This window comes from Rhamphochromis sp. 'chilingali' (assembly GCF_963969265.1).
Source record: "Rhamphochromis sp. 'chilingali' genome assembly, chromosome: 20".
Classification (NCBI taxonomy): domain Eukaryota; kingdom Metazoa; phylum Chordata; class Actinopteri; order Cichliformes; family Cichlidae; genus Rhamphochromis; species Rhamphochromis sp. 'chilingali'.
Genome location: NC_137947.1, coordinates 1,832,774 through 1,850,047, shown reverse-complemented (window position 1 = coordinate 1,850,047; position 17,274 = coordinate 1,832,774). Strand labels below are relative to the sequence as shown.

At 39.7% G+C, this 17,274-nt stretch overlaps 1 protein-coding gene across 6 annotated transcripts in view; it reads right to left on the bottom strand.

The window, feature by feature from the left end:
- ltbp1 (latent transforming growth factor beta binding protein 1) overlaps nucleotides 1–17,274 on the bottom strand; it is a 143,921-nt gene that overhangs the window by 113,631 nt on the left and 13,016 nt on the right. For 5 of the 6 annotated variants that reach the window (XM_080869053.1, XM_080869051.1, XM_080869049.1 and 2 more), the window contains exon 2: nucleotides 8,287–8,357. In XM_080869053.1, coding sequence (XP_080725179.1) covers nucleotides 8,287–8,357 — 71 coding nt within the window. Of the gene's footprint in view, nucleotides 1–8,286; nucleotides 8,358–17,274 lie in introns of those variants that run through there. The other variant, XM_080869054.1, reaches the window with a different exon arrangement.

The window sequence follows — 17,274 nt, the reverse complement described above, 5'->3', positions numbered from 1 at the left end:
AAAGATATTCATAAAGCTAAGGAACAATTCATTAGCTCTTGGCTGACTTGTACTTGTAGGCTGCCCTCTGCTAGGTACAATTACCAATATATTAATATCAAAGTTTAGAAAATAGGGATCAGAGAATATGCCAAATGGCACATGAAATATTCCATAAGTTAAAACAGCACTCTTTCTGTTAAAAGCTAAAGTTATCCCATATGACAACCGAACCTTATCAGGGGACCAGTTCCTCCTACCCAGGATAGAGTTACCAGTGCCAACCCGTGGATCTTAAGGGAGAGCACCTGATTGCAAGGTCTTAGCCCAATGGAGGAGACATAAGCTTGCTCTCCTATAGGCCCATCACATGCACAGGGGGCCGGAAGAGGCTTTGGTTGCAAAGCATTTCAAGAGGCAGTCAAAGGTGGAGGTCCTGGTGGTGCATGAGGTCGAGAGACACTGATCAGATACACAGTTTGGAGTCTGGTGGAGAGAGGCTGGACTGTTCCAATCTGGAGTTGCCCTCGTTAAGAAGCAGGGGGCATGGGTGGGTATTTTTGTATACCCCAGTTCGCTGAGTGTATGTTTGGGTTTTTTCCAGTGGATGAAGCTGCTAGAGCAGTTAGCTGCTACTGCGATTGAAAGCAGAAATGGGAATAAAAAAATGACAAATTGAAAGCCCTTCCATCAGTGGGAAGAAGAAATCACCTGTGTGAAAAGACCTGAAAACACTCCTCATTTCCATGACTGTGGACTTGCCCACTGCAGTGGTGCTTGTGAGATACTCCTCAATAAATATAGGAAGAGTGAATAGAGGGTAATGGCTAAAATAGTTATTTATACATTTTAAATAAAAAAAACATTTTATCTTGATCTTTGTAAATATCTAATATGTCTTAATTGAAATAAAACACCACTTATTTTTTCTTACAGTGAAGCCACAAGCGTTCTGTTAATGCATACTGATTGGGCCATTAAGTATTTATGAGAGGGAACACAACAGTTAATACCAAGATGCTGCTGCTACAAATTCTCTACTGCTACTTGCTTCATGCCTGAAATCAAAATGCAGTAAAGTGATGCTGTGACATTCCTAATAAAGTATTGTGTTGCAATCAGTCAATTAGAATTTATACTGCAATCAAGACCTACAATTCTTCTTAACTGTTTTCTCAACCCTTTCCATTAAAATAAAAACACAATGACAAATGAGGAAAATGTTCACCCCAAGAATTTGTTTTAACAGGGCCCCATTTATTCTGGACATCCGGACATGTTGCACTCTGTCTTAATAGGCAATAGAAACATGACAACAGATACATTTCATTTTAACCTGCTATCAGCATACTTTAACACAAAGTCAAGTACCCACTATTTACCCTCATGTCTGGCTGCTATCTTCCAGAAAGTAAACTAAGCAGTTCTAAAATTTTGCAAAGCTATTTTCTGAATGAGGTAATCGTAACATGTTTACTTCAAGCAGACTTGACAAAGCACTATTCTGCCCTGCAATTCAATAATCTGCAGACATTTGTTTTCATCCAGAGAGGAAGACTAATCGGAATGTCTCCTGATAATTCCGCCTGAATCAGATGATTCCTGTGTAGCAGAATCACATGTTGTCAGCCACGAATGCCAAAGAGACAAAGAGAAACACTGCTCTGCAGCAGTAACTAAATACCCAACATTCGTGTTTGTCCAATTTCTGTCACTTATTGGAAGCAAGGAAGAACACAAGGAACTGACTGATAATTATTGGGGTTACATGGTTGTTTGGTGGCTTCTTTAATGTATAGCATAATTTTTTTTTTTTAAATTGAACTTTCTTGACTCTTACAGTTGCCTCAGTTGGATGGTGGAAGGATTTTCCACTAAAAAATAAAATTGAAGAACAAATTTCTTAGATTATCTGACTAATAAGTCATGGCATCTTCCCTTCCATTAATAACATCAACAGTGTCCCTAAAGAACAGAGTCTCTCAGTAAGAACAACAAAACAAGGAATCGTAGCTTCAGATATTATAATATATAATAATAATATTTTTAGTAGTAACATTGTTAGATAGCAAGCAAGCTAAGGTTAGCCAGCTTCCTGCCTACTAAGAAGGGACGGGGATCCAAACCTGAACGGTCTTTTTTATGGCTAGTATTAGCTAACACTAGTGTGCCTGCTAACACTGATAAATTCCAAGCACAGGAAATTACAATCTTGAGTAGATAACATCAGATAATATAACAAAACTCTTAGGGAAGATGTGACATGTCTGGGTTTCTAACACTACCATATGTCTGAGTGGGGTTTGTCAGACAAATTTGCCAGCAGATAGGAACTATGATAGTAATTTATGTTAGTATCAGTGTTGATTTTAACTGACAGTTAACCAAAACAAAGCTAACGTTACACTAGCTTTGTAAAGTAATACGCAATGGGGTTAGCTGTAGTTAACCACATAAACGTATCCAGCTTTGGTAGCTTTGTTGCATCCAAGTCTGTTTTGTTGAGTATACAGTGCACACTCAGGTGTACCTACAATGATCACCCTGTTTTTGTAAGACACCTGGCATACAGTAGTTATAGTTTTGCCAGATTAAAATGCACAGCAGTCTTCCATATGTCATCATTGATTTAACCAATGCTAACTTGCTCAAGGTAGGTGAGCAAACACAAACATCAAAAACAGAATGCTGACTTTCATTCAGCAAACAGCCAAAAGTGGTAATAGTAACACTTTTCTAAGCATTCACAGAGCTTCTTTGTCATGTCAACATGAAATAACTCCATTTACATGACATAAATAGTCCTGCTCAGAATATGAAAGGAGAGGAGAAGCCTCCAAATGAAAATTAAGCCATAATTTAAAAGAAAGGTGCGTAATACCTTCATACATTACAGGCTGTATTCAGCCACAGAGTAGTAAGCAGATCCAGAGGCGACACTTTAAATGTCACACGTATTACTGTGTGGTTGCTTTGGGGGTGGGAGGGCATTTGCATAATGTTTTCGCCCTGTCTGCCATATGAATGAGAATGTGAAGCTACGATCTAAAGAGCGACCCTCCTCTCTGAACCCAACCCTACTGGCCACAAATAAACTGTGGCTGTTGCACAAGGCATGCACAGCTATAAAAAATATTGATTCAGCTGGTGCAAACTATTTAAACCATGTATTTAATACATGGGAATTGTATTCCACAGTTGCTCCAAATCTAAAAGAAGGAAATGTATGCCTCACAGCCTATCTCAGTATAGAAACGGAGAAAAAATACAGCAAAACAAATCACTACTTACCAACTACAATATCCTGCACAGGCAGAAAAACATTAAAGTTTGCTTTGAGGTGGGTATTATCAATCCAAAGATAAACTATTGCTTTGTCAATTGCATCATAACTTCAGCATGTGATTATGAGACCTCCTATGAACAGATTACAGAGACTGCATACCAAACCACCAGAGGAATGTCCCCTATTGGTCATTGTGCTGTGGGTTTGCAGTGTTTCCTGTGCCTGTATAAACAAAAGCAGTCTCTCCACCCACATGCTGCAACTCTTCAAGTCCAAGCTGATATGAGCTGTTAAGCCCAACGCAGACACATCACTGGCAAGCAAACAAATCGTATCCTTTTGATGGGAATAAAAGCAGTAAAAAAAAAATTGAAAGACTGGTACTAAAGAGACGGTAACATCAACATCCCTCATCTTGGCCATACCCCTTTACCACCATGCAGTGCAGGGCAGCGAGTCGCCTGCTTCTTCTGGGTACAGTGCGAGTGGCTGTCTGGGCCTATTAATACAGTATTTTTGCAGTATTTCTTTTATACAAAACAGAAAAGCTGCCAGCTCAATGAGATACTAGGAGAAGAAGACCAAGAGGTCCTTAAAACCATCAAGGACTACAGATTTTATGGATATAAGATTGTTGTTGTTGTTTTTAATATCAACATCACAGCACACTGAACAAATAGAAATAATAACACTGTGACAGTTCCAAATGATTAGAATATATTTTCTAGTGCCTTTAAAAGGGATCCTGAACTGCTCCCATATCCCCTTCTATTCAGTCTCAGTGAGGTGGTAATCACAGAAGCTTTTTTTTCTGAAAAGACCTCAACAACCTGCCTGAGATAGGGACTCAAACATTCTGGGAAAAACAAATTTAAGTCTCTCGTAGCAATTACCTTTTTAATCTTATTTTTTCATCTTTATCCATCTCATAATCAAGTTAGGACTGCAATGAGTCCTCTTAGTTTTATTCAAGCTAAAGTCAACCTTCAAATTTTCCTTATAGTTACTTGAAATTTTAACTAATAAAAAAGCAATAACATGATTTTTAAAAACTCATCATTAATGTTTTGGCTATCACCAAAAACGATACTTTTTTCCCCTCAAAGTAATTGTATCAAAAGAGGGGATCCATCCAACCATTCTCTTCTGCTTATCCTTTTCAGGGTCACGGGAGTGTGATGTGCTATTGTCAGAAGGTGTGCTGTGCCTCCCAGCACAGCCTCAAGAGCATCATAGAGCTGTTTTTAACCCATTACAAGGACTGTTATCTGCTCCTTTGTGCAAGAAGGAATGTCCTGTCCTTACAAATTGACTTCTAACAGGCAACTGGTGTGAATCCAATCAGAAACAGACTTCATGAGGATGTCCTGCAGCCCTCTTGTAGGCCCTGTGCTCCCTGCCCGGGACGGTAGAGCAAGACTGGCATTGGACATGAAACACCAGAGTTGGCAGGTCCACCACCCTGTGCTTTTTACAGATGAGAGCAGGCTCACCCTGAGCACATGTGTAAGATATGAAAAGGTGTGGAGAAAGTTATGCTGCCTGCAGCATCATTCAGCATGACTGGTTTTGGTGGTGGGTCAGTGACGCTCTGGGGAGGCATCTCCACTGAGAGCAACAAAGACCTCTACAGGCTAGTCAACGGCACCCTGACTGCCATTACATATTAAGATAAAATCCTGGGACCCAGGGTCAAACCTTACGCTAGTGCAGTAGGTCCTGGTTTCCTCCTGGTGTATGAAAATGCCTTGTCTCATGTGGCATGAGAATGCAGGCAGTTCCTGGAGGATTAAGGAAGTGATGCCATGGTCTGGTCCCATGCTCATCTTACGTAAATCCAACGGAAGATGTTTTGGGTGTCTTTGAATTCAGCCCTCTGTAGGTTGATCATTTTCATCAGACAATTTGTGTTTGGTATCCTTTCACTCCTTTCACATTACTTAGTCTGTATCAGTATAGATATCCAGCATGATTGCTTCCCCATTAAGATCTGATCTGTTTTTTATGTTTGTAACAGTGTTTGGGCACAAACAGCCCAAACACTGTGGATGGGTCTGGTTCAGTCATTTTTATTAGCAAAGGGGAAGCAGATGGATTTGGGTAGATCCACATCCACAATCAACAAAGGTTAGCATCAGTCTCTCTGGCACAGGCAACCAGGACGTGTTGCATCCAACTTGGGTTTGTTTTGTGTGGCAGCTGTGAAGTTAAATGCAGAAGTTTTCCAACAAGAGTCCACAAAACAATACAGACAATACAAAGTTCTCTTTACAGCAACTCTCTTCTACATTTACACCAGCATTTTGTCTCATTATAGTTAATCTCTCTGTGCTGTCAAGCGTCATTTGTACAGAACCCTCCACAATGTTTAGGACAAAGATGTAATTCTTGTGGCTTTGACTTTCAGCTTTAATTCAAGGGGTTTTAAAATATTTTTGCATGAACTGTTTAAGAATTACACCAATTTTTTATAAACAATCGCCCATTTTCATTGGTTCAAAATTAACAGCACAACTGACTAAGGAGCAGTTTCATGACAAACAAAGCAGGAATAATATTAGTTGATTCAAAGTGTTGTATTTTATAGCTGTTTTATAGCTTTTTACTGTACTTTTTAATGCAATTTAAAATAAAAGACTCAAAGAGATGTTAGTGAGAGATGTCATCATGAGGCTGAAAAACCCAAATAGACCTATAAGAGAGAGTAAAAACTTTAGAAGTGGCCAAGTCAACAATCTAGTGCATTGTGGAAAAAATGAATAAATGCATTGATTAGCTCAGCAACACCAAAAGGCCTGAAAGAAGACACACAGAAGACAGAAGTGCATGACGAACAATTATTTCCCTGGTTATAAAAAAAAACAAAAAACTTTTAACCAAGTCAAGAAAGCTCATGAGGAGGCACGTGTACCGGAGTCTACGATCACGAGATGAGCAGAAATACAGAGGCTTACAACAAGGTGCAAACTACTGGTTACATCCAGAACTGAAAGGTCAGATTAGACTTCAACCGTAAAACATTTAAGAGCCGTCAGAGTTCTGTTAAAAAAAAAATAAAAAAAAAAGTAGAACAAAACCAGGCGACTAGTGTTCATCAATGGTGTCCGTGTGTTGTAGACTTGAGGCACTAGCTGCAAAGTCAATTTAACCCTTTCTCACATTGCGGTCACTACAGTGGACAGCTATTCAAAGGCAGTTTTCTTGTCTTTGTGTCAGTGTTGATGGTATACTTGCAGATAAACCACTACATATGTCACTCCATACTCTGCCATCCGCTGGTCGTTTAATGTTACTATAGATGTATGACGTGTTTCATTGTAATTATTGTTATTTAACCCTTTCATGCATGAATTATGATAACCTCAATCAGGATTTTTTCTTAAGTATTTTATTAATCTTTTCATGCCTAAAGATTAATAAAAATACTTAAGAAAAAAAATCCTGATTGCGGTTGTCATAAATTCTCATCTCAGCATGTCACGTAAGGCCATTTGTCACATGCTGCCTACGTCTCACCATTAAGCACAACTGCTCTTTAAACATCTGGACCACAGCAATGCTGGCTGCTGATAGAAGAACTTTCCCATTTTAGAGGCCTAAAGATAGTTTTAGGTTGGTTGGTATTAGGAAGTTTGTGGGGAAATTGTGGCATTAGTCACAAGTTCATCAGCCAGGAGAGTGTGGTTTGCCTCCCACTTGGACCTTTGTGTTATGCTCTTGGTTTTGCTTTTTCCCCACTTATTGATTAGTTTCTATTTATTTATATATTTTTTATTTTGCTTTAACTTGCTTTTTAGTTTTAGGCACTAACAAATAGTAGTAGGCACTTAAAGGTCAGGGTTAAGAAAAGGGTTAGGGACCACAGCCCCCCACAACAGTAGCATTGCACTTTGAAAAATGATGAGTTGTCAAAGCTTCATAGGTAATCCACTGCTGCCAAAAGACACGTTGTCTGTTTTGTCAAAAAGCAGAAGCTTTGACAGTATGTCTTAAAGGAAGCCAGAGGCAAACACAGGGAGAGCCGTTCAACGGGACCACATGGCGATGCTCTACAGAGAAAACAACCTTCTTTCCCAACTACAACTGATGGGCACAACACTGGAGAAAAGCTGTTTACTTCCTGAATAGCAAGTGAGTTACCCAAATAAGAAAACAGCCTGAACAATGTTTCTGAGCCAAGAGACACAGTCCATTTCAAATCTGTTTCTCTTTCACTCTGACTCATGTTCTCCCCAGTTGGACGGTACAATAATAACCTCCTCATGACTCTGCAGACAGCAATTTAAAAATGTAAAACATCCAGACACTACGACTCATTCACGAGACGCATGTTCTCCTTGGGAAAAGAATTAAACGAGAAGCCGGCAGATAAAAGATGGAGAGGATTGCAGAGGAAAAACAATGCATGGATGGATGGAAACAATAATGGGAGCTGCTGCAACTGACTGCTAGCGATATGGGAAAAAATACAAGGCACACTGTTAACTGGGAGATCTTCCTCGCTACCACCAAGTACTTGCTCATCAGGCAGTGGTTTCGATTTCTTTCCTGGCCACGTTCCTCGACCACACAATTGTTTATACCATAAAAGCACCAAATGAGGGAATATCTTTTAGAATAATGGTATTATTTTACACCAGAGCTCCATTTAATCAAAGAATCCATGTCAAGATACCCTGAAGCTTTTCTGGTGACTTTTTCTAACACTGCAAACGGGTATATTTTCATAACTCTGAGTATACGTAGGAAAAACACACTTTATATTGTCTTTGCTTTAAAATGTTGCCCATCTGTAGTTCATCTACACAATGCCCATCTACACAATTACAGAACATCAGTTTTTGCTTTGTTAAGTATCCCATTTTTGTGAAAGAAAATGATTTTAGAACTTCTGCAGGAGCCGAACCAGAAGAAGAATGAGAGACAGTTGCAACACAGCATCTAGTGCTCTTACGTAGCCTGGAGTAGCAGTTTTAATGTAAAGGTGCTGTTGTGCTGAAAGGTGTTCAGTGCAAACTTACGCATCGTGCACCGCTGTGATCCCTGAGATTTACTCCAGCCGTGACAGCACTGCCCTCCACAGACATTCACCCTGCAAACACCAAACAAGAAAAGGCAGATAAAACAACTAGAACCATAGAAAGCCAGTTAACGTACATGCTGGCACATAACTTGATGCTATCCCAGCATCACCTCTTTTTCTACATTCTTGCACCTAAACACGTGTGTAATTTGGCAGTCTGGTTTCGTCTTCAAATTTCTTCAGCGTAGGTTTTAAATAAAGAAATGGAACATATTAATCTTTATTTGAATTTTTAACACCTAAAAGTTTGATCTTCATGCACATGTTCCATCATAGTTAGGCAGACGTTTTCCAGACTTGAATGCTCACAGAGGGCTTGAGATGTGGTTTGGCCTCGTGACATTAAGTATGACTGGAAAGGCAAGATTTGTCTGTAAAACAGTGTTTATTGTGGTAAGTTTGTTACACTTAAAAAGCGAACTTGAATCTTAAAGAGATTCACACAGACTTGGTTAAGTTAAACTGTAGGAGCTGGATCAGCTAGAGTTTCCAACAAACATCATCAACAAAGAGAGTGGTTAGGTGATGAAGTTAGTCTTAACCTCTTGAGGAGTTTGAGACACATGGCAGAAGCTTGTAAGACACGGGTCTGTTCAAAACAGGATCAAACTGCACTGAGCCATATATATTTGACAGCTGTAATTTCATACACAGATGAATTACTATTCACCCTTTGAGGTGCAAGCCTTGACTGACGATAAGTAATCCTTACCCTAAAGCTATTAGGGTTTTAAAGAAAAATAAAAAAGACATTTTAGGAAAAAAACTGCAATAATTTCATAGAAAAAAACTCAAGTTTTTTGTGTTTTATAACGTTTTAAATGTACGTGTCATAACTAATGCTGACTTTAAACTTATAGGAACTCAGAGATAGACAGGAGATAGACACCATATCTCTGTTCTATCATCACAGACGATATGACATAGCAGGACAATAAGATTGCACAAGCTAACTGCCATAGTAACAAATTGAGTGCATTAATTAACAATGATGTTTTCACTACCTTAACTGCTACTTTCAGATATTTGGACCAGACTACAGTAATTCTATGAACAGAAGAAATGAGGCCAACAAATGGCACAACTCTGATCTCTTTACTGTGAAGGAACATTTCCAAAGTCAGTCAGTCTTCTAGGCTGTTTACATCCCTCTCTCTGCTAACTAACTGCATACATCATCTTGCTGTAACTGACGACTATCCTGCAACTAGGAAATAATTTGTACTTCCTGACCTCGCTTTCTGTCATTTGTGGAAAATGTATTTGAACCTGTTGACATCAATGCAACAATTTGTTGGGAGAGAGTGAGATAGTGTGTTTGCTCAGGGATGACGTGGCAGAAAGGGCCCAAAAAATATCTGCACTGAGGTCACTTCAGTCTATGAGTGTGCAGTGTCGATCTTTGTTTTTTGTTTTTTTACTGAAAATCACGCAATTACGTCAATACCAATAAAACACCTGATGAGGTTTATTTGCTTGTTGTGTATTATGTGAAGGCGACATGTCTTTTTTTATTTTGCAAGTGTATTCATTAGTTTTCTCCTTTGCAATGGAGAGTCTTTTCCAGCTGACTGCGTTAGCAGTTCTGCGGGAATCCCAGAGGAGGCATGGAGGAGACGCTGGGATTTCAGAGCAAGAGCAGTTCCCGTGACAGTCATGGGGTAACTCTTCACTGATAACTCGTCTCTAGTATCCAGGGAAGAGATACCAGATGACATGGAGAGTGCAGCTTCAGTGCTGAAGGAAACTGTCAAGAAGGTGTTCGATATATCCTCTGGACAGAGAAAAGAGGATAAGAAGAGGTGGTAGTGGAATGAAGAAGTGTAGGAAAGTATCCAAATTAAATGATTAGGAAAAAAAGTGGGGAGATGAAGAAAGTAGACAAGAGAACTGGGAGGGTAGGTATATGCCAAAGAGAGAGTTTTAAAGACAGATGGAAAGATGAACATTTAAGGAATAGAGATAGTCAAGATAGATGAGTTAAATTACCCAGAGGTTAAAAGAGTGCAGGCAGGGTGGAGTGGGCCAAGACGAGTCTCAGCTGATTTTTGACATAAGGACAGCAGCAAAGGGGAACAGGAAGATTTACAAGATGGTAATGAGACCTGTTGTTATTAGAGGTGGGAATCACCATACATCCCACGATACGATATTATTGCAATTTTTAAAAATATTTTGCGATATTCAGATTCTGTACATAAAGGTAAACTTTATCAATATTCATTTTATCTAATATCAAAGTCTCACACTCAGTCTTTCTCTCATTTCAGTCAGTTTTATTGTTGACAAACTGAACGGTTTGTATTACAGTCTAGTCCAACTTAACTGAATGCAACCATCTGGCACAATTATAGCTATTCTGAACTATGCAATTTATGAAAACTATGCAGCCCCTTCAGCAACTGAAGAATTTGAAAGTAAATTAAAACAAAATATAATTTTACATTAAATAAAAAAGTTTTAAACTTAATTAAAATAAAACATGTCTTAAATTAAAATAAGTAAACTGTCATGTTTATCGCTGCCAAAAAACAAGTTAAACACATTTGGACAGTGTCAGGATTCTTGCTCAGAAAAAGGATCGACATGCTCTGAAGTCAGAGCACAAAAACCTTTGTTGTAACAAAATATCGATTTCTGCTGTCCCTGTATCGATACATTATTAGCAAACAAAATATCACGATGCTACACAGTATCGATTTTTTCCCCCACCCCTAGTTGTTATGTATGTTTTGGAGTTGGTGGCACTGACAAAACAACAGGAGGCCAAGCTGGAGGTGGTAGAGTTGAAGATGTTATGATTTCCTTTGTGAGTGAGTAGAAGCGACAGGATTAGATACGAGTACATCAGATGAACAGCTCAGGTTCAGCAAAGTTAAACAGGCAAGGTTAAGATGGTTTGGAATGAGGGGTATACTGGTTATACTGGACAAGAATTTTGAATATGGAAGTGCCAGGCAGGAGAAAAAAGGAAGATCTCAGAGGATGTAGTGGAGGAGGACATACAGAGGGCTGTGTGACAGAGGAGTCACGGGGATAGGATGAGATGGAGGTTTGTGATCTCTTATTCTTTTTTCACACTCTTTTCCCTCCTCTGGGGGAGACGTAGCCATCGAGGACAGCAGAGGGTTTTTAAGTTCAGCTGAAAAGTCCCGACCCATTCACACATACTGCCAGTGCTGTTTTGCCTTGCATCACATTGTCAGTGATTGCAGACTAATGTGTGTGAAAACTATAACCACTCTTTGCAGTAATTGACCCCAGAGAATGGGGGAGGGGTTTTCATGCGCTCTTAAGAAGCTCCAACATATGAGTCAGCTCTGAAAGAGCTCTGCTTAAGCATTAGTCTATTCTTCCCCATAATTTAGTCAAAAACAGTTTTCAACTCTATCAACACACACTCATGTATAGCACAGGAACAAGGCGTTCACCAGGAAAAGCATGCTGTAAATTATAACTGCAGGAACAGAAACACACTTAGACTTATTTTGTAACCAAATCAGGTTATGGAGACACTTCGTACTTTGACACACACTTGCAGCCTTGTGTATTCTGGTAAAAATTCAGACTCTTTTCCTTTTGGTAGGGGTGACAGAAATTCACAGCTGAATTTTATTCACTGATTACACATCCCAACATTTTGCCAGGCCACAGAGTGAGCAGCTGAAGCCAGGCAGCGAGACCACACACAGACTGGTGGATTTGTGTTCCCGTACTGGTCGCTTTCCCTCTTTTCATTCTAACCAAAGATTCCTGAGGACACAACTAAACTACTCGACATGTTTAAGCCAACAAACAAACAGATTGAAATCAGCTCCTTCAGCCACTGGTCTGCAGTTTTAATGACTCACGCTTGGCTGGAAACACGCAAGCTTAACGTTGTAGTTTACTCTGCATGTATTTGTGCAACGTTTTGTTGTTTAATTCACAGATCTGCTTTTCAAACTGTGGTTTGACTTTACTGATTACCTGAAGTTCAGTTCACACACCAAGCTGCTGGAATGCACGCAGAATGTGGTTTTGGCAGTGTCCTGTTAAAAGTCCTTCCCTGAAAGAGACACTGTACAGATGGCAGCACCTGTCCTAATGACCCCCAAACCATCAATACCACCATAGAAGATGGATATTTTACACTGATAGCAACTTCCAGTTACCTCTAATTTTCTGCCTGTTGTCTAAAGATCCTCCAGTGCTGATTTTCATTCTTGTCCTTTGCACATAAAGATTTCTTCAGTTTCTCTAAAAGACATGAAATCCCTAAATGCTTTTCAGTTTTATGTTGTTTGCACTTACAATCTTTCACAGAGTGGTGATCAGAGATGGGCAGTAACGCGTTACTTGTAAAGCGTTACCGCGTTACTGTAATCCAATTACTTTTTTCAAGCAACGAGTAAAGTAAGGGATTACTATTGCAAAAACGGTAATTAGATTACCGTTACTTTCCCGTAGGAACGCTGCCTTACTGCGTTACTAAAACCATGATTTTTTTGCGAGAATGTCTCACGACAGTGACGTAAGCGAGTGCGACGTTCGTGACAACAGCTGTGTGCAGATCAACAATGGATCACATATCGATTGTGGGAGAGAGTGTGAGCGTGCAGCGTTTAAAGCGTGGAAGTACTGACCTTACTTTGAGTTTGGTTCCATAAAGAGTGACAAAAACATTAGTGTCCATCGTGTGTGGGAAGAAAACTTCTTTTTACAGCGAAAAAAACCCCTAAACTTCCAAACAAGCACCGAGTGCGCAACGACATAATGGGAAACTCACAGAGAAACTCCCGGATTCTTCCACTGACCGCTGCACACCTGCACCAGGGTAAACCTCCGCCTACCTACTCCTGCTTTACAGGTGAAAATAGAGCAACAGGACCGCTGAGTCTTTGACTTTATTTATTTTCTGCTGTGTTTTACTTGCATCTATTTGAAAGACTGAGTGTAAACACACACAAAAATATATTTTATGTGCTGGAATGTGCAGAAAATAAGTTTAAATGTTAAACAAATTTCTTCCAGTCAGTGAATGTTGCATATAATTAAATTTTTGCTTGATGCATAAAGTTAAAAGGTTAAAACTAATAAAACAAGTTAAAAAAAGAGACTTTTCCATTTGATTACATTTTGTATGATGGATTATGTAGAAAAAGTAGAATTGGGCTGAAAGATCTATCGCTTTATCACCTCTTCAGGTTGTAAATCCTGTTTTTAAAAAGTAACTAAGTAATTAATTACTTTTGAAAATAAGTAATCAGTAAAGTAACGGGATTATTTTTTGGGGCGGTAATCAGTAATTAGTTACTGATTACTTTTTTCAAGTAACTTGACCAACACTGGTGGTGATACCCTTGCAAACTGTTTTCTGAAAGACTGGATGAATTATCTTTTTACAGCCTGTAAAAACCTGCTGCTGGAAGGCTACTGCAGGGGCCCAGGCTTGAATTTGCCCTGGGCTTCCCGTGTGTTGTTTCCCTTGCACTCCCTCCCTGCTTTCCCGTCTGTTCTACTGTCCTGTCCAAAATAAAGCCATGTTTAGTGCAACCTGTTGCTAGCTTCAACGTCAAAAGAGGGACATTTGTTTTTTTCACCACTGTGGATCCTGTCACTCTCACCAAGTGACAGCCGGGACAGACTCCAACCCCCTGCTACCCTGTACTGGATGGATGTTCTTACAGGTTAATTTGTCACTCATTTTGTGTGTTGTAGTAAAAAATGTTAAGATTTGGTACTACACTCTAGAGATCAATTTCAATTCAAATCAGTTCAATGTTATTTATATAACAGCAAATCACAATAACAGTGGCCTCAAAGTGCTTTCTAAGGTCAAGACCCTACAATATCCTGGTACTCGGTGAATAACAAGAACACTGTCCTTTGGAAAATAAGATACAGACCACATCCAGGTCCCATTTAGATGGCACTACTTAAAAATCCCCACACAGAAATGGGCAGGGTCTACATAAATGTATGAACATTTTGTTGTTCATGCTAAATCAGCCCCAGGAGTCAAGCATTAAAAGGCCATCAGTCATGGTACAGACTAATTAGACCCAGTCCACAAAGACCCACAGTTTTATCCGGACAAAGAATGACAACAATATGAGGTATTATGAGAAGCACATCCAAGGGCACAACTCCCCTTGCTCACTAGCAAAGTCCAATCAGAACAGATGTTGGCAGACATGAATACAGCACGGAAAGTGAGCGCTCAGGTTTCACTGACAGTAATCTTAGAAGCACCTGGGTATAAAATCAAGAATGGATGATGAGAACGCTCCGACATGGAGAAGAAGCCTGGAAGCCAGAATCACGAGATTCTGATGAGACTCAAAATGAGAGACGGGTCCTGAATGAATAAGAGGCACAACAAGTTGTACAAAAAGGCAGACCCAACTAGAACTGAAACTGAGCAACACTGGAAGAATATCTGTGAGAAAGGCATTACACACGACCAACACAAAGTGCTTGGTGGACCTAGGAGCAGACCACAGCAACCTCCCAGAACAAGAAGTGGTCAACATCACAATAGCAGACATCCGACAAAGAGACTCCAGATCAACACCAGGGCACAGCTCAGAAGGGCAATGGGAGTAATTGCAGTGTGTCAAAGCACCAGTAATTGGTTGATAGAGCAATACAGCAGAACTTTAACACCTGATTTGAATTGGCTCCAAGAAACCCTACGACTCAACGCCCTGCTCGTGGATCCTGGAGAGCTTGTGTTAAAAACATTCATCAGGTGTTCAGTGGAACTGTGGAAAACAACACTGATTCCAAGGCACACAAGTCACCATCAAGCTTGGAATATACACACTTGATGGTGACTTGATGGCCCACTGCTGTTCTGCATAGAACTAAGCCAGCTCATCACTAAGAGTGGATACAGAGGTAGGCATCATGTAGTGGCCATCAGCCACCTCCTGTACCTATAGGTACCTGTATAGGTATCCCCTTAGAAGGACTGTTTACTAGAGAGCCACCAAGTGTATTTCTTTTAACCAAATCCAATTTCCAATTTTTTGCTGACTGTGTGAATAGTGATTTTTGTAGATTCTGAGTTTTTCTCTAAGAACTCTAATTGACGGCATATACAAACAAAAAACAACTTTTCATTAATATGAAATATAATTGTCATTAAAAAAATATTCAACTTTACATTTTATTTCTCCTAAACAGCAGTAGGTCACAGGATCTTCCCTCACTAATAAAAAACTGAAAATCTATTTCTCTGGTACTGGGAGGAGCTACAAATAGTTACCTGTGAAGGTGACTGTACATCCACTATGAGCTCATATAGTTAACCTTACAAAACAATACCAGGAACAACAGATTTATATCACAAAACAAATGTCCATTACTTACATCAGGACCTTTTCTCTTTTTCACTGGTCTCCAAAAATTTCTGAATAACTGCTTTGATTTTTTGCTCATAATAAGACTGCTAGCTTGTGGCTTCTGGCCTTCATGGTTAGCAGATCTCAAACCCACTGAAACCTCATGGAGGCTGTAGCAGGTCACCTATGAATGTACAAGTTGTGAAAAGCACTTTGAATGTTCATATAGAGTAGAAAAGTGCTTTATAAGAACGAGTTCATTTACCGTTTTCAAATAGTAATTAAGAAATTGCCTCTATGTCTCTACCACCATCAAAACATCACATGAAGGAAAAGACTTGTAAGAGAAACTTGGAGTGTCAATACTAAGATACAGCAAATGGACTGGTTCTCATACAGTATTGGGCTTTTCTAGTCTACCTGAGCACTCACTTTACTACATGCCTTAGTCACACATTCACTTCTTTCTATGCTTAAATGTTTTCTATCTAACATTTACACTCCAGTGGATGTATCAGAAAGCAACGGATATTTGGCCTGCAGAGCAGCCTGGGATCAAACCACCAACCTGCTCTACCTCCTCAGCTACAGCCACCCCAAGTAGCATTGAATCTGCTCTTGCAGCACATGCTCAACGCCATACAAACATGTATGTTCATTGTACCTTTAGTTGTGTCAGTTTTATACTGAAAAACAATTACTACAAAATTGCTTTGTGATTCTGTTGGAATACTGCATCATTAGTGCAGGCAGGCCGAGAAGTCGAACTCAGCCACAATCTCAGATCTCTATGCGAGTCCACATTCAGTGTTTGCTCAGCTGATACCCTTCTACAACTGGTAAATCTCATAGTGCATGCTATTTAGGCAGCTTTAGCCTGGCCATAGTTGCTTTGAATGTGCAAGCCACTTTCCAACCCCCTCTTCCATTTCCTGCTGGTTCAGACATAATCAGTGTCATCACTGTTGTAAGTGGTGCCTGCTCTGTTCTGTGCTAATGCTCTTCTCCTTGGATGCAATCCAGATATTCAGCTGTAATAGCAGGCAAGTCAATGAAGAGTGCCATACCACCAAATACAAATTACTGTGGATAAATACTGTCCTACAACTTACCTGAAATTCATTTAAACTGATCGTGACCTATTAAACAGTTAATACAAATGAGTAGGTCTAGTGTAGCTAAGACAACTCTTGTTCTTATTTAGTATTGTTATTCAATAACAACCTTTACAACCTTGATTAAAGAGTCACAAAGAAATTATATGAGGTCGCTGCCAATAAGAATGATGAGAAAGTGCAACTTGTCTGCTGTTGCGGGTAAAGCAAACTAACAGGACCAGGGTCAGTCAACTTCACCCTGAAGAGGAGAGGCCTAACAAGGCATGACTGGAAGAAACACACCTGTGTGGATATTCCAAGAGGATACTAAGCCTTTGCATCAACGCAGGCCTACACTTAGAGTAACAAAGTGCAGCACGGATTCAGTCACATTCTAACTCTGGAAATAGTCTCAGTTACTGTTATCTGTCTGAAGAGTCGTGTGTTAGCCAGCTAATTTTATTGGGCAATCATCACTGGCCTACTTGGTCCATTAGGCGG